Source organism: Glycine soja, chromosome 7, assembly GCF_004193775.1.
Source record: "Glycine soja cultivar W05 chromosome 7, ASM419377v2, whole genome shotgun sequence".
Taxonomy (NCBI): Eukaryota; Viridiplantae; Streptophyta; class Magnoliopsida; order Fabales; family Fabaceae; genus Glycine; species Glycine soja.
In genome coordinates, this window is record NC_041008.1 from 4,812,667 (window position 1) to 4,838,431 (window position 25,765).

The window sequence follows — 25,765 nt, forward strand, 5'->3', positions numbered from 1 at the left end:
TTTTACAAACAAATATCTCTCTTTGCAAAGAGCATTTGTTTCTCCTTCTTGCATATATTTGAAGGACTTGATAGGTGATGTTTTCACCTACATCTCACAATCTAGCCACAAAAGCATCCACCGCCATTTCTTCTAGAAGCATCTTCATCTTTTTCATTTCCTAACTTATACAAACTAAGAGAAATTAAACACAATGATAAGAGAGAAAATGTTAAAGGTAACAAAGATAACAAATAAGATAACAAAACGACAACACAAAGCAAAAAGATAAAACTGAAGAAAATTCAAACTAACTGCATCAGAACAATTACTAATGCTTAATTATCGCTTTGTTTAAACTAAAGTTGAACAAGCAACTAATATCAACAAAAAGAAAGTAATGTCCTTAATATAAACCTAAATCACAACTTTGTCTACAGTTGCTTGGTAAATTTATTCCTCCCTTTGAAAACTTCATTTGTGGTACAGATAAAATTGAGTTTCCATCACTTTATAAAAGTTTTGGTGGATAAAAGATATTTTTTCTTTTCCATCACTTTGACATGTATGAAGAAAAAAAACTTTGGCTTAAAGAACTTTTTGTCCATAGATCAAAATTTTAACACCCCTCAAACTAGGGAGTAGATGCTGATCATTCCTAGCTTGGACTTCTATTCTTCAAACTTGGTTCTAGAATGAGCTTCGATCATGTTCACAATTCTTGAATCCATTTTTTCTTTGACAAAATGAAAATATAACTCCAAATGCTTAGTTATGTCGTGATTAACAGGGTTTTATTAGTACTGTAATTGAAATCCTTAATTCTTCAAGTAATCTTTTTAGCCATAATTCTTCACATATACCTTGAACTAAGGCTCTATACTCTGTCTCGGCACTGCTCCTAGCGTCAACATATTGTTTTTTACCGCAAAATGCTACCAAGTTTCCCCATATATAAGTGGAGTATTTAGTAGTTGATTTGCAATCTAAAATAGATGGTGCCCAATCAACATTGAATTTTGTCCAAAAAGTTAATCTTTGACTTCTTGGACAAAATCGATCCATTACTTTTAGAACCTGTTTGGATTGAAAAATTTAAAATTTCTCAATTGAAATTTTAAGAATTTTAAATATTTCAATTGAAATTCTTTTATTTTCAAAATTTTGTGTTTGAATAAAAAAAATTAAAATTATGAGGATAAAAAAAAAAGAGAATATATGATAGGTGTGCTAGTTATACGTGTTCCTCTATGCTCACATCCGATCAATATTTTAAAAGTTCAGACGGTGTTTCTTGAAGAAGATTATAAAAAGAAAATTTCAATTTCTCACCTTTTAGAAGAAAATTGAAATTCCAAATTTTTAGTTGTTTAAAATTTTGTTTTAAAATTCCAAAATTTTAAATTCTTCATAAAAAAAACATCCAAACAATGAATTCTAAATTACAGGATAAATTACTTTCTTCAATTAAAATTTTATGATAAATTATTTTCCTCAATTAAAATTCTCTATTCAAACGCACTTTTAACGAATGTGATGGTTCTCAAAGAGGAGGAAAGAATTTCCTCATACTTTTCAACCATAGGTCAAGTATCTTTGTCATGATGCTCATTGGTAATGGGTAAGATTGGATTTAAGTTTTACATTGAGATTAGGCTTTTAAAGGGATGAACATTGTCATTTTAGTACAGTACATGGACCAAAACTCTTTTGCATAATCTACTATTTTCTAATACTTTGTACGACAAATCCTAGCATTGGACACTAGTAAAAAATGAAAGCAGAACATATATAGTCAGCTTTTTAAGTAAAACACACACACACACACAATATACATTCATATATTTATTTTCAACAATGGTACACCAAACAAGTGCCAAAGCTTAGGTTGCCTCATCGAGAAATCGTACTTTTAAGCAAATGATATCCAATGCATAAATCTATCTCGTTCAGAAAAATTAAATAATCATCAATCACTTCGCAAAATGACAATAATATCAACGGATCAAAAACTGTGAAATTGAATCAATCTAATCTCTTGGGGAAAGACATGAAAGGTTTGTATGAGAGTTGTTGATGAGATGATACTAAGAAGCTTCAAAATTATGATTGTACTTAGTTTATTTTAATTTTTTATTAGTTCAAAGTTTTTAAATTAAGATTTTTAACTTACATTACCTTTTTTAACTAAAATTTTTAATTAATTAAATTTCCAGTATATTTTAAAAAAATCTAAATCATAGCTTATAAACATATTCTTGTTTTAATTATAAAAAACAGTCTTTTTTTTTAAAAAAGTAAACGTATATTAATAACTATAAATGCTAATGCATAAATTACACCTCTAACTGTAATTTAAACAGATTAAATTATATTTTACTAACTATTTTACAAAAACTCATCTCAATATAAATAGTAATAATAAATTTTAAATAAATCATTTTAAAGTAATATATTATTTATTTATCTTTTAACTATGAAGTCGCCCTCTTTTGTTAAATGATTTTTGTTTTAAAACAAATTAATCCTATAATATCATATATATTTTTATATTATTATTATTATTATAAATTATAAAATAAAAATTATAGGGTAAGGCTTTTTAATTTTTTAAATAAACATACTTAATGATAAATTATCTTATTTTTATCGTACAGGAATTAATTTATTACTATATTACACTTTCAGCTATTTTTTTGTCTTTTTTATAAGTACATCTTACATACTTGGTGTCACGCCTAATTAAGTTTAAAATTTACATTTTATAATTTATAAGAATAATTTATTATTAATTTAGATGTCTAATACGTTAAAAATTATTTAGTTTAAAGTTTAATAAATAGATATATCAATAGAAGTAGATATCATTTATAAAAAAATCAGAGACAGTACCTGCGAAGACTGCTCAACGTTATTAATTGTTTTCTCAGTATAACTGTCAAGACTGCAGCACGTTATCACAAACTTACCCACTATTTCTTTTTTTGAAGTACCTACCCACTAATATTTTTCTCCCTCAAATATTTGGTTTCCTATATATATTTGTTAAACTTTTTCTCCCTCAACATAAAACGTGCAACTGTCTGCCAACACTCTCCCATGTTATCTGTTGGTATTGGTATTCATCTATTGGGTTACCACCAATTATTGCCACTATGCATGCAAGAATTTTTCTTACTAATAATTTTAAACTCAGTTTTAATTTTTTTTTTATAGTAGTCACTTCTTCTCGCAACTTTCCACCTAAAAAAATGGTTGTTATTTGAAAATTGGTTGTTTTATTTTATTTTTAAAATTAAAAAATATTATTATTTAAAAACAATTTTTAATTTTAAAATTTCAACTCACTATTCTTTTATTATTAACTTTGTAAAATAAAATTTGTTGTGTCCACAATTTTTGGCTATTTTTTATAATTGTCCGGGTTTTTTTAGATCATTATTTCTTAACTTTTGTTTAATTTCCCATCTATTTTTATTATAAGCAAACAATAGACGGTTAATTTTACAAGATTGGACAACCTAAAAAATTGATACTTATCCAATTGGAGGCCATTTTGGTCAATCTACTCTTTTTTTTCAGCTTTTTTGAATTTCAAAATCCTCTAATGCCTGCACCACATAAGCAAATGAATATTATTGAACATATTTGCATAATTTTGTCCTCATTTTGAATTTTGAATATATTCTTCACCCATCTCACACACAAATAGTAGTATCGTATTAGAACCATCTTCTCTACCCTTCATCCATCATGACCAAACTCCGACCATCACCAAACAACATTGTTACACCACCATCGTCGTGTCACACTAAAGGTGGTTCAATGTGACAGATCAAGTTTGAAATATTTGTCTTGTGTTGCTTCTTTCTTCTCATTAGATATGGACTTTTTATTTGACATACGTTCCAAATTTTTACTGATGTTTTTTAGTCTTGCTTTTGCTTCTTATATCATAAAAACAAATTGCACTTAAAATTGTTGAAATCTGTTTTGCTTATGAGGTGTTTAACAAAATGCCTCACCCAAATTCCATTATGATTTCTAGCAAGTCTTAGGTTACAAAAGCAATAATGATCATTAATTGACAGACCTAAAAAATTGCAAGCTCCTGAACACCATCTCAATATATGGATATTGTTAAACACCATTGATGAAATATTGAAGAAATGTTGAAATTTGTTTTGCTTATGAGGTGTTTGACAAAATATCTCACCCAAATTCCATTATGATTTATAGCATAATCAAGTCATGATGGTTTAGTGTGAAATTTCCTTTTTATGAAGGATGCAACAAATGTTGCTATTGTCACTAATTATGAGTTTCTATTTATGTGGGTTAGGTATCAAGGAATCAAGGTTAGAGCAATTGGATGAAATTCAAGTGAAAGCTATCAATGCTTCTAATGGAGAGAATTTGCCTAAATGTCCAACTTTAATCTTTGAATTCACACTTGTTGCTTTTGGTAAAATAGTACATCTCTTTGAAAGTCTTGGGTTAACTCCTTAGCAAATCTTGGGATAGTTTATATATACATATAGCATTGGGTAGCTTTACTTTTACTTCGTACCCCATTGCCCGGAGGCTCTTCGCTATGCGAAGGTATGGGGGAGGGATGTTGTACGCAGCCTTACCCTTGCATATGCAAAGAGGCTGTTTCTGGATTCGAACCCATGACCAACAAGTCACCAAGGCACAACTTTACCGCTGCACCAAGGCACAATTTTGAATTGGGTAGCTTATGAAAGATTTTTCTTTTCTAGATAAGACTATGAGGTAGGTACACATTGTTGTAATTGAAGTTCAATTTTGTAACATATTATGGGCATATTTGTTTTAAATTGTGTGATTTTTTTGTTTTGTTTAATTATTGTTATTATTATTATGTAGGTTCTAGCTGAATGTCCTTTAATTCAACCGTGAAACTTTGTTGTGATGATGGGATTTTCAGTCTATGTGAGTTTTATGCTTCACATGATACAATTGTATCATCAGATGAGTTTTGAAAAGTTTTTACCTTGTTTTTCTTTGTGTGGCAGCACTTTGTGTTTGTATTTTGTTCTTAAAAAATCTTTCATATATGCTCTTCATTTATTTTGTTCAATATATATTTTTGCATGTGTGTCTATTTGGTATGAAGATTAAATTCGATTGAGCTTATGTAGTGTTTGTCTAAGTTGGGTGTTCCTAACTTCCACATTTTTAATATTTTAAAAATTAGTACCAAGTTTCTCCCATTTCTTTTTTCGCTTTATCTTTCTCTTCCCATTTCTTTTCTTAATCCATTTTTGTATTTGTTAGTAAAGGAAGATGAGAAAACACGATTTATTCAGCGAAATGTTGGTATCAATTTGAAGTCCGACAATGACAGCTTAAGAATTCTCTACTTTTGGTAAGTCTTTCCATTTCTCTTTCCAACTATTTGGTAGTACATAATAAATTTATATATGAAGATGGATATCCTATTCTCTATATGCATGATTCATTCCTCTTCTCTCCCTTATTCCTTTTTTTTCATCTATTTTTTTCTTTTAATGTTTCATTCATATGATTTTATTAGTTTTTGTTATTCCATTGATTTTGGTGTGGCTTTATTGATGGGTTATGGAGAAATAGCTAAATATTTATTTAATTTTATTATGTACTACTTTGCGGGTTTAAAGCTATGTGTTTGGTTAAATGCCCAAATGTACTTTAAGATTTTCTTTGGCTTTGCAAAAGATTTATACTCATTTGTTCTTTTAATGTTTTATCTGGATAATGTTATACGAGTCTTTGTGCATTTTGTTTGAATGATATTGTGTTTTTTTATTTGTTTTGGACTAATTTATGAGTTGCAAGTTATGTGTTTGATCTAATACCCAAATGAACTTTGAAATTTTCATTGGCAAGCTTTATTGGTTGCTTTTTTAAATAGAGGTTACATTTAGTCCATACTCGTTATCACACTACATTCAGAATATAGTTTAACTTTTTTTAGTGAACAAGTTTAGAATGATGTATGATTTTTGGACTCTATTATATGTGTTTTATTTCTCAATTATTTTGTTTTTTTTTTCTTTGAAGCTTAGGTATGGAAGAAGTTGTAGAAGTTTGGATTAAATTTTTGACAGCCCCACGACAGAAAACTGCATAGCAAGATAAGAAGGCAGAGCAATTAGAGAAAATATTAAAACTGGAAGATTGGTGTAAGCAAGTTTTTATTATTAATTTCTTGATAAGGTTATGCATGTTGCCAATATTTTGAAGCACATATCTTTTTATACTAAGAAAAAATTAAAATTATAAATTACTGATTTCTTTATATTCATAAGTGTGGTTCAAAGATCATGTCAGCATTAAGAACAAATACGAGCTTTAGCTTGATTTAACAAGTTACATTAGAAGGTAACCAAATTAGAGGAATGAATGACATTTCAAAGTGGCAATGTACTCGAAATATTGGATGGATACATGCAACCAGTTATCTAGCCTTCATAGCTAACACAATAATTTTCTTGATTTGTTTCTACATGGATGTTTATCAATGTTTGTTTTTGTGGATTGATGGGATAACATCATTATCCCAGGTGATGTTATTACTGTAATTTTGCATATTGAAATGGGAGATTTATTTATTAGAGGTCTCTCAATAGGTGACTCCATTGTTCTTCGATGCTAGAAGATAATTTTAGTTGTCTTTTGGGGAGTTATTTGGAAATAATTAAGTCATTGAGTGGTAGGAATTAAAGGGTTTACAATATGGTATAAGGAGCAAACTTGGTGTGTATTTTCCCCTCCCATATTGTAGAATATTTTAAAGAAACATGACCGATCTATAACATTTTGCAGATTAAGTATTCTATTCTTGTATGTTGATCTTCATGATGAACCTTTCTGCTACCTTTATCTGTGAGTTCTTCAAGGATGCATTGGACAAAGTTATGCCATAAGGATCCTTCTCTGTTAAATTCAAAGAAAAAAAAAAATTACATGTTGATCTTAATAATGTTCATTTTGGGACTCAAATATATGGACTATGTTTTTGGAAATGAGATTGAAGCAAGAACATTTTCTAAAGCTTAAGGCTGGGAGGTAATAATTAATTAGCAGGTCTGAAGGCTTGCCTTTTTTGTTTAAGTTTTAATTTGTTATGTATTTTGACTCTTTTCGTATTGTCCAATTGAGTAGACTAATCATGTTGAGAAAATAGTTTTGAAGATTTCTCACTTGCCAAAAGCATCATAAAAACATAAAAGGATTACTGTTATCACCCAAAGTGCAAATCCTATTTATGTTGTTGAGGATGAGAAAATGAAATTGTATCCTATGATACTATCACCTAAAGACAAATTAGTTGATACAAATGGAGCAGGTACAAACCTATTGCTTTTAGTATTTTAAATGTTAATGTTATATGTGTAGTTAAGTTTATGGGCAATTGGTGTGCTCATAAAATGCTTTGAATAATAAATCATAATCATGCAACCAATACATAGATATTGCATCTTGATGGTAGTGACAAACTAGATTCTAATTTTGTCTATTTTAAATGTTTGTGGAAACTTAAAGAATTGATAATGTTATGTATTTATATTCTTTTGTTTTTGTAGGAGATGATTTTGTGGGAGGATTTCTTTCACAATTGGTTAAGCATAAGCCCATCGAAGAATGCGTGAGAGTTGGGTGTTAAGCAGCCAATGTCACCATCCAAAGTTCGGGCTGCACATACCTAGAAAAGCCTAATTTTCATTAAATGATTCCTCCTTTTCTGTCACTGCTATGAATTATTATTATTATTTTATTATCATTGAGAAGGATTTTAATAATCACACTCAAACTATATGTAAGTCTTCTGGATTTTAATAGTTCTAGTGGTCCACAAACTCCTTCTATTGATGACATTGAAACACAATTTCCTCAATTTTCTACTTAAATTGCATGGCAGGCCGAATACTTAAAAAATAGCCCAAAAAGTAAAATGAATGCTAGGACAATTGGTTTATATGGATCATTCCGGTCAAGACCAAATATCAAAATGACATTGTCATAAATAGATAAAATAGTATTTCCATTTATTTATCAAAAGTAGATGTGATCATCGTAAACCAACAATAATACTTGAAGTCGCTTCACAAAACTTGTGGATTTATATGCATATTTTGGAGTTGTAGGTTCAAACAATAACATTAATGTGTTAAACCAATCACATGTGTTTCACGACGTTTTGCAAGGTCGAACTCCTCCCGTATAATTTACAATTAATGAAACTCTATATAATATGGGATATGATATTTATCCTGATTGGACCACCTTTGTGAAGACCGTACCAATTCCACAAGATCCCAAAAGAAAATTATTTGCAAAATGTCAAGAAATAGCGATGTGGAATGAACATTTGGTGTGCTCAAATGTTGAAGCATCTCGTGACATTCCTTTTTACATACTTGTAAATAAGACGTGTTATACATATAAGAAGAATTCATAAAAACTTCAAACAAACTTGATGGAACATATGTGAGAACACAACCACAGTAAAATCTAGTTAAATTTATGTATTTTTCATTTACTTAACATTTAATCATAAATAAAAATTAAATTTATGCTCATTTTCCTATTTCTTAATATTTATAATTTTTTCCTTATATATTTTATTAATTAAATTTAATTACTTAATTAATTATATTTAATTTAATAAATATTTAAAAATAAAAATTGATGTGAAACCTATTAAAAATTATTTAAAATCCTAAAATAAAATTTATCACTAAAAGAAAAAAATAAAAGAGATACTCTTGTAATAATACTTATTGATCAAGTTTTGTCCTCAAACAAAATGCATGGAAAAAAAAATCAAAATAAATAAGAATTAAAAAAAAGGTACTAAAGAGACAACAGATAGACACATATGCATATGGTCTTCTTCCTCCTCCTCCTCTGATGAGAGAGGAACAATGACAGAATCAGAGAAGATGAACCCCATCGATCACCTTCCCCTCCGTCTGCTCAGATCCGACACGGTTCCACCCGCCCCTACCTTCTCTGAATCCACCGTGGATTTCCTCCCTCACTTCTCCGGCTACTCCTGGATCGCCTACGCCGCTTCTTCACTTCTCACCATCTCCCACTTCCCTTCCCCTCTCTCCCCTCACCAAACCCGCATCGGCCCCTTTTTCCGCCAATCCTTCCAGCTCTCCGCCCATCCCGTCGCCGCCGTCGCCTGGTCCCCCAGCTCCCCCTCCTCCGGCGACCTCGCCGCCGCCGCCGATGACTGCATCTGGCTTTTCCGCCACGACTCCGCCGCCGGTAAAGGTAACTCCGAATCTCTTTTTAATAGCTTCAAGAGCATTGATATTCGTCCACACCATTTTAAGAGAGAGTCTCTATAAGTACTTTCAGGAGAAGAAGATAAGACGGCAAAATGAATTGAGCTCCTATAAGTTAAAATCAACTTATGCACTTAAACTTTTATAGAAGCTCCCTCTTTTTTTTTTTTTTTTTTACTTCCCCAAAAGCTGAGGTGCGTCAAATTTATTTTACTTTCTTATTTTCTTTTCTTATAAATGCTTTGTGAGTTTCGACTTTTGAGAACTGGTCCAGTATATTTTCTATATATTGAAAAGAGAAAAAGAGAAAATTTTACAATAGGATGAGTCGTCTCTTTTGTTAGTTCTATATATTAAAAACATGATTTTGTCACTCATATTCAGGTTCTTTTTGTTGGAGCCAGAATGCAGTGCTTGTACAACATATGAAAGTGGCAAACATCAAATGGACAGGATCAGGAGATGGAATAATTTCTGTTGGAATGGAGGTGGTTTTCTGGAAAAAGAGTAACACATGTTGGGAAGTTGCTTGGAAGTTTAAAGCAGATCAGCCCCAAACTCTTGTTTGTGCAACTTGGTCTATTGAGGGCCCTTCAGCAACTGCAGCACATCCAAGTAGAGAACACATTGAAGGGACCTTGACCAATGAGGAAAGCAAATGTGTATTGGTATGTCAAAGCAATGGACTATCTGAATATTCAAAAGTCAAACTACATCATCCTCTACCTGTCGTAATGATTCAATGGAGACCATCAAGAGGAAAGCTATCAAACAGATATGGTAAGTGTTCTGTAAGGCATGTACTTTTGACTTGCAGCTTAGATGGGACTGCAAGGTTATGGAGTGAAATTGATAATGCAAAGGCCAGGAGAACTGCGAAGGACATCAATGATCAGAAGAATGCCGGATGCTCTTTTTGTGTTGTTGCTGTTATTGAGATTAATCAGTCCTTAAATGCAACTCTTAGTTCAGATATATTTGTGAGATGGGGAACAGAATTTGAGGGACTATTTCAAACTGACAAAGAGGCCAAACAAGTTTTTTCCAAAGAAGGATTTGAGCATGATGTTAGAAATTGTGATTGGCTTGTTGGGTTTGGTCCTGGAATGCTGCTTAGCTTTTGGGCTGTCCACTGTCTTGATGATGTTTCACCACTGAGATTCCCCCGAGTTACGTTATGGAAGAAACATGAACTCCAGAACCATGACATAGCAAATGTTTACAAGTTTAACTCATCTGATTTTAAAAATGCACTATTTCTTCATAAGGTTATTATATTGAGAAGTTGCCTGTTTGGTCCACCAACTATATGCTCTTCACTTCAGCTATTGCCTTGTAATTCCTTAGTTTGGTCAAATTTCCGTATTCAAACAATACATAATGCTGTGGAGGACTCCAATGATAATGTTAACACAGATAACATCTCCTCCCATTTGACTGGTGGGGTTTTAAACTTAGATGGTCATAGTGGGAAAATATTAAAGGTTTCACTTCATCCTTGTACATGCAAAGTTCAATTTGCTGCTTCTCTGGATTCTAATGGACTGCTTCTTTTTTGGTCACTTTCTAACATTTCAAACTGCATTTTGGGATGCCCAACTTTGGTTCCTACTATGGAACTCTGTGGAAAGCTTGCAACTCAAGACTCGTGTTCCTTGTACACTAGCTTGAAATGGGCACCTTCAATACTTGGTGACAAACTGGTTTTTTTTATGGGGCATACTCGAGGGATTGATTGCTTCATTGTCAACATTTGTCAAAGTGAAGAAGAAAACATAGAATGTCACTACTTATGCACTATTCCTTTCAGTGGTCATGGTCCTTATGAGGATGGCCCTTTTGATATCTTTACAATTCCTTTAAACTCCACCTGTGACAAAACTTTCCGTAATAATAAACTTATGCTATTGGCAATATGGATGGGGAGATTTCAGGCCCTATCATGGGAAGTAAACTTGCACTCATTTGACATGTCAACAAACTGTTGTGAATGCAATTTTGATGTTAAAAGCATTGATAACTGCAGTGTTCGGGCATTTGAAAGTACATTTGCTAATAAAAAATATTGCATTACTGTAAATCCATGTTCATGTGAGTTTCCAAGTTCCAAAGATCTGGTTACTAGTTTTGCGGTGGCTGATTCAGGCACTCTAAGCCATAGGCAACAAGAGTTTAGCCTTGCAAATGATCTGTGTAGTAGTTATCCCGCATATATCATGGCCACAGGCTCATCTGATGGCATCTTGAAACTATGGAAAAGTAAACCTGGCAACTCATTGACCCAACACTTGCCATGGGAGCTTGTGGGTTCGTTTGTTGCACATGATGGTCCCATCAAGGATATATGTTTAGCTAATTGTGGTGAGAAGATTGCTACGTTCTGCTACGAAAGCAATTCAAATGCTATCAATACCATCCATATATGGGATGCTGTACCACTAATCAGCGCTGGGACTTTTATTTTGGAGGATAAAATAAAGACTGAAAGTGATGTTATTGCTCTAAAGTGGTTAACTTTAGGAACTGGGGAGTTATTGCTTGGAGTTTGTTTGCAAAATGAATTACATGTGTATGCTCCTAAGCGTTGTGTTGGTACAACATTGTCAGACTCTGTAAATTTTCCAAAAATGAATATATGGGTTTGCATTGCATATGCTCACACTTCCATTCCAATTTATGATTTCTTATGGGGACCCAGAGCTGCAGCAGTGGTGATTCATGGAAATTACTTTAGTATATTTAGTCATTGGCTGTTCCATGAGGATAAAAAGCAAGGGAGTAAATTTCGTCCTTGTGATTCAAAGCCTAATACCTATAATTGCAAGGATGAAATATATGAAGACATACTTTCTTCAGTTTTCACTGAATATGACATTGGTGCTTACAGAGAACAGTCACTTGGAGACAGTCATGCAGATTTTGATTCTGTGCAGTCCATCAAAATTAATATGAAGGACAATTCCAGTAGCTTGTTTCTGGCCAAGGAACAATTAAAATCTGAACTTCTTACCAAGGTTGGTTTATGGAGCATCTTAGAAGTAGCTGAGATAATTAGTGGATCATTGCCTACTTATCACCCTGATGTACTACTTACTAATATAAGCTCAGGTAATGGTTAAGTAAATTGTTTTTTTTTTTTTAAGTATGACCGATGACCAATTAATTTACTCAAGCATGTAATGGGAATGATAATATGTCATTCATGTATTTTTATTGTTATTCTTAATGTTTTCAGGAAACTGGAAACGTGCTTATGTAGCTGTGAGGCATCTTGTTGAATGCCTGACTAATTATGATCCTAAAAAGAGACACATCTCCAAAAGAATTGGCCTTCCAAATGTTTTATTGTCATATTATCTAGAAGGCTGTATACCAAAAGGTTCCCAACCTAAGGGATTCCAGTGGGGCGGGGACGCTGCATTGATCACATCAATTTCACAGGCTCAGAGTAGCTTGTTCCGGTTTCCATATCATTCAGATTCCAGTGTTGAAAATGAAAGCATTTCCTCATCAACAAAATCCGAGCTTAATGACTTTATTGAATCTCTTGAGAAATTTCCTGATTTACCATTTTTGGTCGACATAGAGAAGACGCAGATTCTTGCAATTATAGATCTGCTTAGTGAAGTTAGTAGTGCTCACTCATCTTCTGCATATCAGAGTCTTGATGAACCTGGACGAAGGTATTCATGAACTTATTTAATATTTTTATGGTTTCCTGTTACTTTTCCTTTTATCTTTTTTTTTCCCGTTTGATAAATAATAAGTAAAAAATATTGGAGGATATTGATGAAGTTTTTCCCAATCAAACTCAATGTAAACAAAAGGGATAACCTGCAATGGACCAGGATAAATGACAAATTAGTGATATTATATCATTAAAATCCTTGATTGAAATTTGGGAGTAGAGAACAAAATACAAGTCCAAGTATATGAGGTCTTGAATTGAAGACTTCCCTCTGAATCTCTGCAATAGAACTTGAACTCTCTTGAAATATTATCCACTCAGATTCATTACACACAGGTGGATAATAAATGTATGTAAGAGACATGCAATTGGCAAGCTACCCCAGCTTACATTTTGAAACATTCATAGCTTGGTTATTTCACTTTCATATTTCTTTGTATTATTGTTGTTGCATTTGAAAATCAATGGCAAAGCACCTGAGGTCACCTTGTTTCAGGACATCTTTTAGTATGATCATTTTGTTAAAATCATGCTCTATTGCATTTTTTGCATACATTCCTTTACTTGATTATTTTCTCTCCAAACATTAATGAGAAACAATTAAGTGGATAGAGAGATAAGAAAATGGTAATTTTGAAATGATAGTATAATTAATTGACAGATTTAATGTGATTAACTAAATTAACTACTTTTCTTAAGGGGTGTGAATTACTTAAAAGGTTCTTATAATTAGGGACGGAGGGAGTAAATTATAAGGTCATGAGCTATCTTGAAACTAATATGCTGGCACATGGAACAGACTTTAAGGGGCATATTTGGTCTGGGCAGATCCTTAACTATTTAGAGGGTGTATTGGCTATATTAAGTATTTTCTATTCTTAACTTACGTCATGAGAAAGGCTGATATAATTTCCAAGCTAAAAGAAGTGTAAGAAGAAAAAAAGGGTTGACCAAGTAGTTAGTTTCTGTTTTTTTATTAGGTTAGTACTGAAAGTTGGAGTTTTTTAAATTTATTATACATTATCAGAAATTTTCAGAAATTATCTCTCCATCTATGCCATTCTTTTGGAATCATCTAATTTATCTTGTTGTCTGTGTATCCTCTGTTCCTTCATGAACTGTCCATTCTACTAATATTCTATTATTCTTATCATGGAGATTCTATAACCTATCAATGATATTGTTCACATGTCAAAATTCCTTTAATAAATGGTTGTAGATCTGCAAAATTATGGAGTGCCATTGCTGATGATAATTATAAATATGAACTTAGATGATGAATTATATATTGGTTAAATTAGTTTATTGGTCCTCTAATTTATTATTCATGTTCGATTTGGTCTTCTAATTTTTCAAATTGATTCTATTTAGTTCTCAAATTTTTTTTTTGGTTCAATTTGGTCCTCTAATTTTTAAAATCTGTTCAATTTGGTCCCGCTGTCTAAATTAATTTGAGTGATCCTGCCATCCAAATTTGATGCTACCGTCTAAATGTGCATTTTGTGGCAGTTTAAAACTGTCACTAAGTGCTTTAAGCAGCCACAAAAAAAGCGGTTTCTTAACACCATTGGCCTAATTTAGACGATAGGATCAAATTGAATCGATTTTAAAAATTAGAGGACTAAATTGAATCCCAAAAAAATTAGAGGACCAAATCAAACCTAAAAACATGTGGTGGCAGCAGTGGGATTTGATGTGTATATGGTTGCTTTTTGGTAGTTGGTACATGAGTGATGTGATTTTTAAGCTTTTCTTTGTAGGTTTTGGGTGGCACTAAGGTTTCAGCAACTGCTTTTTCTCCGAAAGTTTGCCAGAGCTGCATCTTTTGAAGAGTTGCTCGTTGACTCAAGGTTATTTGTATGGGCTTATCATTCTGATTGCCTAGATAATTTATTTGGTTCTGTCATACCCAATGAACCATCGTGGCAAGAAATGCGTGCTTTGGGTATGGGCTTTTGGTATGCTAATATACCTCAATTGCGTGCAAGGGTAATGCTTAATCCTTTCCTATTTTCCATTCTTCTCCATGTTCTATATGGGCTAACAAACATGAAACAAAATCTTGGAAATTGAAATCTTAAGTTTCTGGCATGTGAGCTGCTATATCTAATAAGAATTTACATTTCTTACTGGTGTTATAGGACTTTTAGGTGAGATCTTTGAAAGAAAATATAGAATAGTTATACTTCAATGCATCACTGACAGCAATTTATTTCTTTCGCTGTGTATAATTGCTTGGTAATTTAGTTTGCCTGCTAATTTAAACAGTTCCTTGTTTCATGCATTCCTTACTTGATTTCAAAATCTGTATGCTACCTTTGTTATAGAGTTCTTTGACAAATTCAATTTTGATTTTTTTTTTGTTTTTCTCCTTCTAAAAAGTAGAAAGTAGAAAATATTTGGGAACCTATTTTTTGCTGTTGAACCAGATATTAAGAATTACATACTTTTGTTATGAACTTCGGTAGAGAATACTTTAGTATCCTTTTACATTTATACACTTTGTTGGGAGTTAAGACCCTGGGAAGTAGTTGTGGTGTCTATAAAGTATCAACTGTTGCGATGCTTTAAAATGCTGTTTATCAGGGTAAAAATCCACCCTCTCATGTTCATTTCTTTTACTCTCAATATTCGCTGATTGCATGATGCCATAATGTTGCAAGAAAAACTGGAATTTCTCGTCAGCTTTGACAAATTAGAATGTGACAGGAAGGCTTTTGTTTTACTAATTGTTGATTTATTTTCTGTTTGTGTTTGTCATCTGTTGATTATTGTTGTCATAACTCAAAATATCTCATTGTTTATTACTCTTTTCCAATTCAAACAGTTTTTTTTTTTTTTATCAGCAAAAATAAGATGTATATTGCTTTAGTACCAGAGGTACTGAAAAGTACATTATAAGTTAATTGGTATTTGATTCAAACAGTTTAATACTTCCTTTGTTCCTCATGCTCTAGATGGAGAAATTGGCTAGAGTTACTGAAAAGTACATTATAAGTTAATTGGTATTTGATTCAAACAGTTTAATACTTCCTTTGTTCCTCATGCTCTAGATGGAGAAATTGGCAAGAGCTCAGTATTTGAAGAACAAAAATCCCAAGGATTGTGCTTTGCTGTATATTGCACTGAATAGAGTTCAAGTTTTGGCTGGCCTTTTCAAAATCAGTAAGGATGAGAAGGATAAGCCTCTTGTGGGCTTTCTTTCTCGCAATTTTCAGGTAAATTATCTTACAAATCTGCAAGAGCAGTGTTTTTATAATGCCTCCTTGTTCATCAATGTCATAAAGGGCTTAGTGACTTACATTAGACTGATAGAGTCATGTAGATTTTAATTTTTAATTGTTCTTTGAAGTTTGAATGTGGATTGTGTAAGCAATGAAATCCTTGTCCTACATGCATTTGTTTTTTCATATTTATGGTATTTAAGTCATTGATCCAACCATACTAATTTTATTACAGGATGAGAAAAATAAAGCTGCTGCTTTAAAAAATGCTTATGTCTTACTTGGAAAGCATCAGCTGGAATTAGCAATTGCTTTCTTTTTGCTTGGAGGTGATCATTCTTCTGCTATAAATATTTGTGCTAAGAATCTTGGGGATGAACAGCTTGCCTTAGTCATTTGTCGTCTTGTTGAGGGCCATGGTGGACCATTGGAGCATCACCTAATTACAAAGTACATACTTCCATTTGCAATTGATAAAGGAGACTACTGGCTTGCAAGCCTTCTGGAGGTGCCCAAAATACTTACATTCATTTATCCCTAAAGGCTTTCTGCTATACTCTGCGTTTAAGGCTTGCTTGGTACATGTTCCTATACCATGTATAAATAGCTCTCCTTGATTTGCACTGTGAAACAAGTGATTACTACCAATCTTTTTTAAAATACTAGATTTTTGTTGAATTCTTTTATAAATAAGATACAAAACCTTAGTGTCCAAAAGTGCAGAAGATAAACATGTTACAGGTATAAAGCATATAGTTCCTGTCCCTGATGACAAAAAGTGGAAGATTTTATGGACCTGATTGTGGTAGCATATGTCTAGATGACATTATTTGAATTTGATTCTTGCTAGATTCATGCTTATATGGACTAGGGAGTCTAATAGTCTATACTCCTGATTATGGGTTCTGATAGCATAAACTTGCCAGAGCTGATTAGATTGGTCTTGTTTAGCTTATGTGATCTACTGACAACAGTTACTTGTGTTTGTTATTATCATGATATGCATATTTTTCTTTCACCACCCCAAGAAGGAGCAAGGCTGAAATAGAGCTGGCCTGATCTAATTAATATTTTTCCTTTCTCAGCCTAGAGAAGGGCTGTGGCTGAAATTGGGCCAGTCTGATTGCTTTTGGTCAGGTTGGCCTGATCTATTTTTTGTACCCCAGAGATGGAGTTGCCCAAAATACTTACATAATTCAATTTATCCATCGTTACATTTTGTTATATTCTGCTTGTAGTGGCTTGCTTCATATGTGATCCTAACTCTAACTGGATGTCCTTGATTTGCAGTGGGAAATGGGTAATTACTACCAATCTTTTTATAGAATGCTAGAGTTTTCAGTAAACCCTGTGCCTCGGGAGTCCACTGTCATGTCCAATTGTGGTCCCTTTCTGGACCCTACCGTCGGTTTTTATTGTCAAATGTTAGCAACAAAGAATAGCATGCGGAATGCTGTGGGGGAGCAAAATTCTGCAATTCTTTTAAGATGGGCAACTTTGATGACAGTTGCTGCACTAAAAAGATGTGGTAATCCTGTAAGTTTATTTTACATATTATGCAATTAATCTACTATAAGTTAATCGAGTTTTGTATATGTACATAAAAACAAGTTTGCTTGAACTACAACATATCTAATGAATTCTCGTATTGTCAAAACTTCAACCATTTACTGAATAAAATGTCTTAAGCTCTGTTTATCTTGTGCTGGTTGATATGGAAACTGTGTAGTGTGAGCAGGGCCACTTCTGTCTTTATGTGTTCATAGCCTTATATGTAGGTGTGGTAAATGATTTTCTGCTATTGAAGATGGAGAATTTAGCATCTTATTGGACTATCCTTTCCTTAAGAAATTCTTTTTCCAGTATGTTTCTTAGGCCTTTTCACGTAACTGTGTCCACCTGTTGTCAATCTAGGAAGATATTGTGGTGATGATTTTTATGCCCATCCAAGTATCCAACCATATTAATGAAAAGAATTCTGAGAATTTTTAAAGAATTCTATGATCCTAGCAGAGATATTGGACATGTGTCAGTACAATGCCAATATGTGATGGATGGCAGATTTGGTGGACCTCTCTTCTTTAGAATTCTTTTTTGTAGAAGGGTACCCCAGCTTAGTTATAGATCTATGGTTGCCTAATATCTGCTTTCAATTGCTAATATTAGGTTACCATAGCTCAAAGTAGGGTTATCTTGGGATGTACATTCCACAGTACCTCTTGTACTGATATATTTTATTTATAATATATATATATATACTACTTTTGCTGATAAAAATAAAAACAATGCTAGTATGTGAAATATATATTTGTGTGTGTACTCTACCTATGTTACTGGTCAGTAATGATCCATAATGTTTTCTTGTTTCAAGCTTGAGGCGTTGGAGTATTTCTCGTCTTCGCTTAGCATGCCTGGGACTGCAGATCAAGAGAGTGAATTAGGTGACAGTCATGATGTGCTGTCCAGTACTCTTAAGCCTTTGCCAAGAAAATGCTCTAACTGGTTGTCTGCTAACATGTCTGTGCATCTGGAGTTCCATATTAAATTGAATTTGGCACTTTGCTACTTATCAAAATTGATAAAAGAGCATCCAAGCTGGCTTGACACTTTTGCAGAATATAATGGAGAAGCTTCTGATTCTGACGAGTACATGATGCAATATGAGAAATCAGTTGAAAGTTTTAAACAAAAGTTATACACAGGGCTTGCTCTATTTGAACGGAGGTTTTTATTGGCTCCTCGCTGTCTAATCAGTATGGTATGATTTTGTATTCCAGTTCTCCCCCCCCACTTTTGTATATGTGTGTCACCATTCAGCAATATACTTCTGTGATCACTCTTTAATTTCCCTTTTCTGCAGATTTTACTCTTACTTTGCCATCATGGATCATTGTACATTGGGTATGATATGACAGATGGATACACTCAAGCAGAACTGTCTCAAAAGAAGAGCAATATATTTGATGATTTCAATTTATATTACTCTCGGATTAAACCCCTGTTCAAGACTGCAGAAGAAGTCTCCTTTTTCTATTCAAGATTTTTTTGTGCCTGCAGTATGGAAAATTCTCAACAAAATTCATCTATTGATAGCAAACCTAAGTTTTTGGATGCTTTTCAATGCTGCTTTGAAGGTGTTTTGATTTCATTGTGGTTTTTAAGAGCAAATTTTAGGATTCAGTTGAGTTCTATTTGCAAAGATCTTGTCAAAACACATCTTGATATCCTGGATTTGTATGAATATTATTTACATTTTTCATTAGCTTGGCTTCAAAAAAACTCGGAAGCGCTTTTGTATATGTTGGAACCATTCTTGGTTGCACAATCTAATGACCGTAATCCTTACAACATTGATATTGTGAATCTGAAGAAGCTTATCCCAAAAATTGGGCAGTTGTTGGCTCAAACTTCTTTCATGTCTAATATACAAAACCTTCAACTATCCGAACGTGCAGAAGATAAACTAGTTGCAGATATAAAGCATTCAATTCCTGATGATGAAAGATGGAAGATTATAGGGACCTGCTTGTGGCAGCATATGTCTAGATTCATGATATTTAATTTGAATCTGGTTCTTGCCAAACTTGAAGATGGTAAACTGTCGGGTCCTTTCCACAGAAAATATACTTATGGGGAGTCTTATCTCATAAATATGGATTCTGAAAGCATCAGCTTGCCAGAGAAGATTCGGTTAGTCTTGTTTAGCCTATGTGATCTACTGATGACAACAGTTACTCACATTTCTTCTTATCATGTTAAACAACAAGCAGAATTTCTGTGGCAGAAAGTAGGGAATGATTTGAATGTAATGACTCTTCAATGGTTAAAACAAAAATCAGAATTCAGCCAGAACCAAAACCTGGACATTTTGGAACTGGGGAACATGAAAGATAACTATTCAGTTAATCAGTTATTATGGGATCGCTGTGCGGATCCCAAATTGATATCTGATTGCTTTGCACAGGAAAAACTCAATTGGCCAAATGATTTGGATCAGATGAATACTAAAGGATGGAATGATTTGTCTATAATTATGACAGGACTGCATAAAACTGATGATACATGTGGTGATGGATGTAAACTTAGCACTAGATCTTCTAATCATGAAGTTGGAACTCCTGTTAAAGGAACATCTCTAAGTGGCAATGCTTCTGCAAGATCAAACCAGAAAGATATAACTTATACAAATTTTGCAGTTTTCCAGAGTCCCAGAGAAATGTACAAGAGAAATGGAGAACTTTTGGAGGTGATTTCCCCTTCTGTTTAATCATTTTCACATGGCCACATATATGTATATATAAGAATCAAGAATGACATTGTTGCTATATTGAGCAGGCATTGTGTATAAACTCTACCAATCAACGGGAAGCTGCAGTTGCTGGCAACAGGAAGGTTTGTCTCTTAATCAATGTTATTCTGAAGTTTTGGATGCTTGGATGTTGATTTTTCATTGGCGTGCCTGTATGTTTTATGTAGAAAAGATTGTATAAATTGTTTGCACATCTGGTCTTTTGGTATTGTTTCAGCTCAATCTTTTTCTCTAGCCTTTTTCGTTCCTTGGGCTTAGGGTTCTGTGTTGAGTTTTTTGTTATGGGTGGGCATTGAATGTGGAGCCAAGAAGGTAATATGGGAAATATTTCCAACATTAGTGTTCAACGTAATTTCCATTTTTTGGTCAAATGATGGTCAATGGACCAATGTATTATGTAAGTAAAATATGGATACGGTATTTTATGTAGATGGTTATTTATTATGTGTGTTTATTGTTACTATTGTTTGAAATGATAATTATTTTGCATTTGCAATTATACTTAGTCCTCTTTTTTAGATCTTTTTTTATTATTATTTTCATTGCATTTAAACTGATTGTTTAGAAAACTCAATCATCCAACATCTGAATATACAACAAAGTATATAAATGCCTTTGTTTCTGTTTATCTAATTCAGGGTATAATGTTCTTTCATTGGGAAGATGAGATTCCTTTTAGTGGTAAATCAGATGATCTTTTGTGGGCCACAGCTGATTGGCCTCAGAATGGATGGGCAGGTTCAGAATCCACCCCTGCTCCAACATGTGTTTCTCCTGGTGTTGGCCTTGGGAGCAAGAAAGGGGCACACCTTGGGCTGGGTGGAGCAACTATTGGTGTGGACTCTTCAGCTTGGCCCAGCAATGACTTGACAGGTGGTGGAGTATTAGGAATGCTAGGTTATACTGGTATTGGTGCCTCTGGATTAGGTTGGGAAATTCAACAAGATTTTGAAGATTTTGTGGATCCACTTGCCACTTTGGAGAACATAAGTACCAGGGCTTTGTCTAGTCATCCTATGAGACCTTTTTTCTTGGTTGGTTCTAGCAATACACACATTTACTTGTGGGAGGTAAGGAAATTTCAAGTTGCTATGCATACATGATAGATGCATTGACTTACATGTTTGTATTTGTATAAACAAATATTGAGGCAGCTTTTTTCCCCGTTATGGTTTCTTCTTTTTTAGGTGGCCAACTTTCTCAATTGTTTCTCGTAAGTTTGCTTGTTTTACTGTCCAAGCTTCATGCACAATTGCACATGCAGTTCTTGTCACTAAAGAGGAGGGTGTCATTTGAACCAATGGTTTGTTATATTTGGTTCTTTTGAATATGACACCCTTCTTCAATAATTTGAGTTTAAAACTGAAGATCTATCAGCCTATGTATTATTTGATTATTTTGCAAGAGGTTATAGGTTCAAATCTTGTGTCATTATTGTAACACCCTCTCCCAAAACAAAAAGATATTTTGTATATAGTATCTGGATTAGTGCTGTTAATTAATTGCATGTGTGTTGAATATCTCAAGGCTAATAAGGAGCGTTATACATACAGTTCAACAAAGACAAAGCTACTGCTACATATGGAGTGCTGCCTGCTGCCAATGTCCCTCCACCTTATGCCCTTGCATCAATTTCAGCCTTGCAGTTTGACCACTTTGGACACCGGTTTGCCAGTGCTGCATTAGATGGAACTGTCTGCACGTGGCAGCTGGAGGTTGGAGGAAGGAGCAATGTTCGTCCAACAGAATCATCTCTTTGCTTTAACGGTCATGCATCGTATGTACTTTCTCTTTCTCAACTTTTAGTTGCAATTGTTGAGATATTAGCACTTCAGCAGATATTATTCAGATTTTATTGTATCCCCTTGATTCTTTCCTAGTTTCCTTAGATAGCTGATTATAATCCATAAACCTTAGGGATTGATTACATAATTCATGTATATAAAATTGTACAGTATGTAGTGTAAATAAATACAATTATTTGCTCTCTCACGCAATTTGTCACTCTTGATGTTAGGCTGTTTCTGGGAGATAACTGTTGGTTCAGAATATGCATCAGCTAAATTACTAGAACCTTTTAAATAGAGTATTTTACATTCTCTGGTTTGCAGTACAAGAAAAAAAAAAGAAATTCTCTTTAAATTTTGCTCTTTTTTTGTGGGGGTGAGGTGTTACCTCATTTGTTACCCTATGTTGTGTGGTGCTAGTTATGTTGACCACCCACAAATGAAGGGCAAGGTTAGATTAGATAGCATGTCATTAAAAGTTAGAACTGGCTTGAAACTAAAACTGCATCCATAATCAGGAGTGATGTATTAACCCTTGTGTTTACGATGGGGACGGGGTTCAACAAGTTTGAGTTTTGTATTTTGTTGGTGTGTTTATTTGTTATTTTTCTCCTTAACAAAGATGTCATTTTGCTCTTATTTAAATGCAAATATATTCTACACTTGATTTCAGGGACGTCACATATTTTTCCTCAAGTGGATCGATAATAGCTGTGGCTGGATATAGCTCTAATGGTGTTAATGTGGTCATATGGGATACTTTAGCTCCACCCACTACTTCTCGAGCTTCCATTTTATGTCATGAAGGTCTGTCTCTAAATTAGGTTTATTAATTAATGTTTATACATGTTATGTATTATAAAAAGGTTTAACTCACTCCCAAAAGCTAGCTTAAGGGGGGAGGATTGGCCAAGTCTTACAAGTATTATAGACATTTGAGGTGTGAAGTTTACTGGACTAGACATGTGTGAGTGGCCTCACATCAAGGCTGGATGGGCTCTATTACTATATTAGAAATGGACAATGTCTAACTCATGAGGGGTGGATTGCCCAGGTCTTATAAGGAGTATTATGGCCTTATTCTTAGCCAACGGATGAAACTGGATAAGTTCTGAGATGATGTTAAAAATAGGCGCATAACTCACTTCCAAAACCTAACTCAAGGGGAGAGAATTGCCCAAGTATTGGATTTGAACATGCATACTGACTTTTTGCTCTTGTATATTTTTCTGTGAAGGGTGAATTGTGTTCTAAGGTTTATGTCATTTCCCCCCCTCCCCCCTCAAAAAAAGGGGTTTATGCCCTGTTTCTTTAATTTATGAAAGATTGGCCCAAGTCTTATCACATTACCAACCTTGCCTTGAAGGTGGTGCACACACCGTGTCTGTTTTTGATAATCATGTGGGAAGTGGTTCTGTATCCCCCCTTATTGTGACTGGTGGTAAAGGTGGTGATGTTGGACTTCATGACTTCCGCTATATAGCTACTGGAAAGGCTAAAAGGCATAAGCGTGCTGATAACATTGGGCAAAGCTCTGTCTCATCTTTAACTCGTGATAAGGATCAAAATGTAGATGGGATGCTTTGGTACATTCCAAAGGCTCACTCAGGTGAAGAAAGTTTATTTGCACTTGTAGTAATGGTTTATTCTTTTCCTAACGATTTCTGCTTAAATTTTATGATCATAGGGAGTGTCACAAAAGTAGTTACCATCCCAAATACCAGCTTGTTTTTAACTGGAAGCACAGATGGAGATGTCAAACTCTGGGATGCCCAGAGCACAAAGTTAATACATCACTGGTCAAAGATACATGAAAAACACACCTTTCTGCAGCCAAGTTCTCGTGGATTTGGTGGTGTTGTTCGGGTAATTTTTTCATAATTTTATATTAAATTCTTATGTTTCTTGATTTGTTTTACACCAAATTCACCTATTTTAGACATAACAGACACCCACCATTTTCAGTTCCTGCTGTCTGTGAAAGTGAGCTGCTTTAGAGCTGATGCCATGGGGTGTTGTAGCTCTGTCAAACTCAATGACCTTTTAAAAAAAAAAAAACTAGCATACCCCGATGTCATAAGGCTTTTTGCTATGTGAAAGTATGGGAGAGGGTCATTGTATGTAGCCTTATCCTTGCATATGCAAAGAGGTTGTTTCCGAATTCGAACCATAACCAACTGGTTAGGCACAACTTTACCAATATTCTTGGACCCACCCTCTAGCCAAATGACCTTAACAAAAAATACTCTCAAGCTAAATGAGTTGTGCTGATGGTGTTATTTTAAAGTTTAAACATATAGGTATAGTTCATCAGTGACAAAAGAGTTCACACACTAAAACTGTTAGCATAAAATTGTCACAGGCTGCTGTTACGGATATACAAGTTGTTCCCCATGGTTTTCTTTCTTGCGGTGGGGATGGAATTGTAAAGCTGGTACGGCTGGACAATCACCTGCGTGCCCATGGAATTGAGTTATGATACTTCTGAGATCCTTTGTGTTGATGACAACTCTACTATGCTGCAAATGCTTCACGACAGTGGTCATCATCGGTCAGAGGTTATCAAATCTGCATTATTGGCTTCGTCAACAGCTTAATATAAGAAATGTGAACATTGCTGAAGCCACCATCCATTTTGAAAAAGGATTCTTCATTGGTATGTTCAGATATCCAAAACAACTGCAACTTGGGCAAGCCATACATCCCGGAACATAAACATCTCATGCTAGTGAACCTCATTGCTTCTTTGAACAGATTGGATGGGTTCATTTTGATTCGAGTCAGTCTTTCTGCATGGAACAAAACTTTAGTCAGTGGCCGGGCTATAATTGTATTAAGTTATGAATACCTCTCGAGGTTGGCAACATTTTTGAGACAAAACTTGTCTTTGTTCTTGGTGTACATTACCTGTTTGAATTTGTTGAGGCATGTGAGTATAGTGTATACACACGGCAAAAACTTAGATTCTCTAGTGAGTTTTGTTTACATTTGTAGTCATACTTTGCAGCATGTATATATTAAGAAATAGTGTCGGTGATTTTAATTAGAACTTGAGAAAAGTTATAATATACTACTGTTCATAACTTCTTGGGAATCAAAAGCTTGAAACCTTTTCCAAGTGCAACTTAAATCAAAGATGAGAAACATACTGCCATGTGTGTCTTCTGTCTGTAGCTTTTTCGTTGTCTAAAATTGGCACCTTGTTAACTCACGCAATTAAGATTGGTATTAAAGATTATTAGTACTGACAATTTGAGGTGCTAAACAGAGAAAGATAAAAGTGTGTGAAAGTAGAAAAGACTTGTATGAGAAGAATGCTTGAGTTGGAGGGTTTGAGACTTCGAGCCTAGTAAAGATTGTGAAAGAATACCGAGAAGTGCAAGTTTAATATATTCTTATATCTAACTATCTTAGTAAAACTCTTGGTTGCATTAAGGACTTAATGTAATCTTTAGTTATAAGATGAAGCAATT

General features: G+C 33.8%; 1 protein-coding gene and 1 pseudogene across 3 annotated transcripts; both read left to right on the forward strand.

Moving 5' to 3' along the window:
* Positions 1-6,842: 6,842 nt before the first annotated feature.
* On the forward strand, positions 6,843-7,714 carry LOC114419106 (annotated as a pseudogene).
* Positions 7,715-8,840: 1,126 nt separating this feature from the next.
* Positions 8,841-25,386, forward strand: LOC114418298. 3 transcript variants are annotated; one of them, XM_028383574.1, is made up of 16 exons: positions 8,844-9,270; positions 9,669-12,392; positions 12,520-12,967; positions 14,733-14,961; positions 16,026-16,190; positions 16,432-16,704; positions 17,487-17,732; positions 18,568-18,954; positions 19,057-20,442; positions 20,532-20,588; positions 21,144-21,575; positions 22,059-22,282; positions 22,966-23,099; positions 23,659-23,901; positions 23,980-24,158; positions 24,655-25,386. In XM_028383574.1, exons 1-16 carry the CDS (start codon positions 8,913-8,915, stop codon positions 24,769-24,771), a joined length of 7,602 nt encoding a protein of 2,533 aa, XP_028239375.1. In that variant the 5' UTR covers positions 8,844-8,912; the 3' UTR covers positions 24,772-25,386. The 3 variants fall into 3 exon arrangements, 2 of the variants coding, with proteins under 2 accessions (XP_028239375.1, XP_028239376.1); XM_028383575.1 differs by having other exon boundaries at positions 9,086-9,270; positions 9,689-12,392; XR_003668000.1 differs by lacking the exons at positions 23,659-23,901; positions 23,980-24,158; positions 24,655-25,386 and having other exon boundaries at positions 8,841-9,270; positions 22,033-22,282; positions 22,966-23,097.
* Positions 25,387-25,765: the final 379 nt, after the last annotated feature.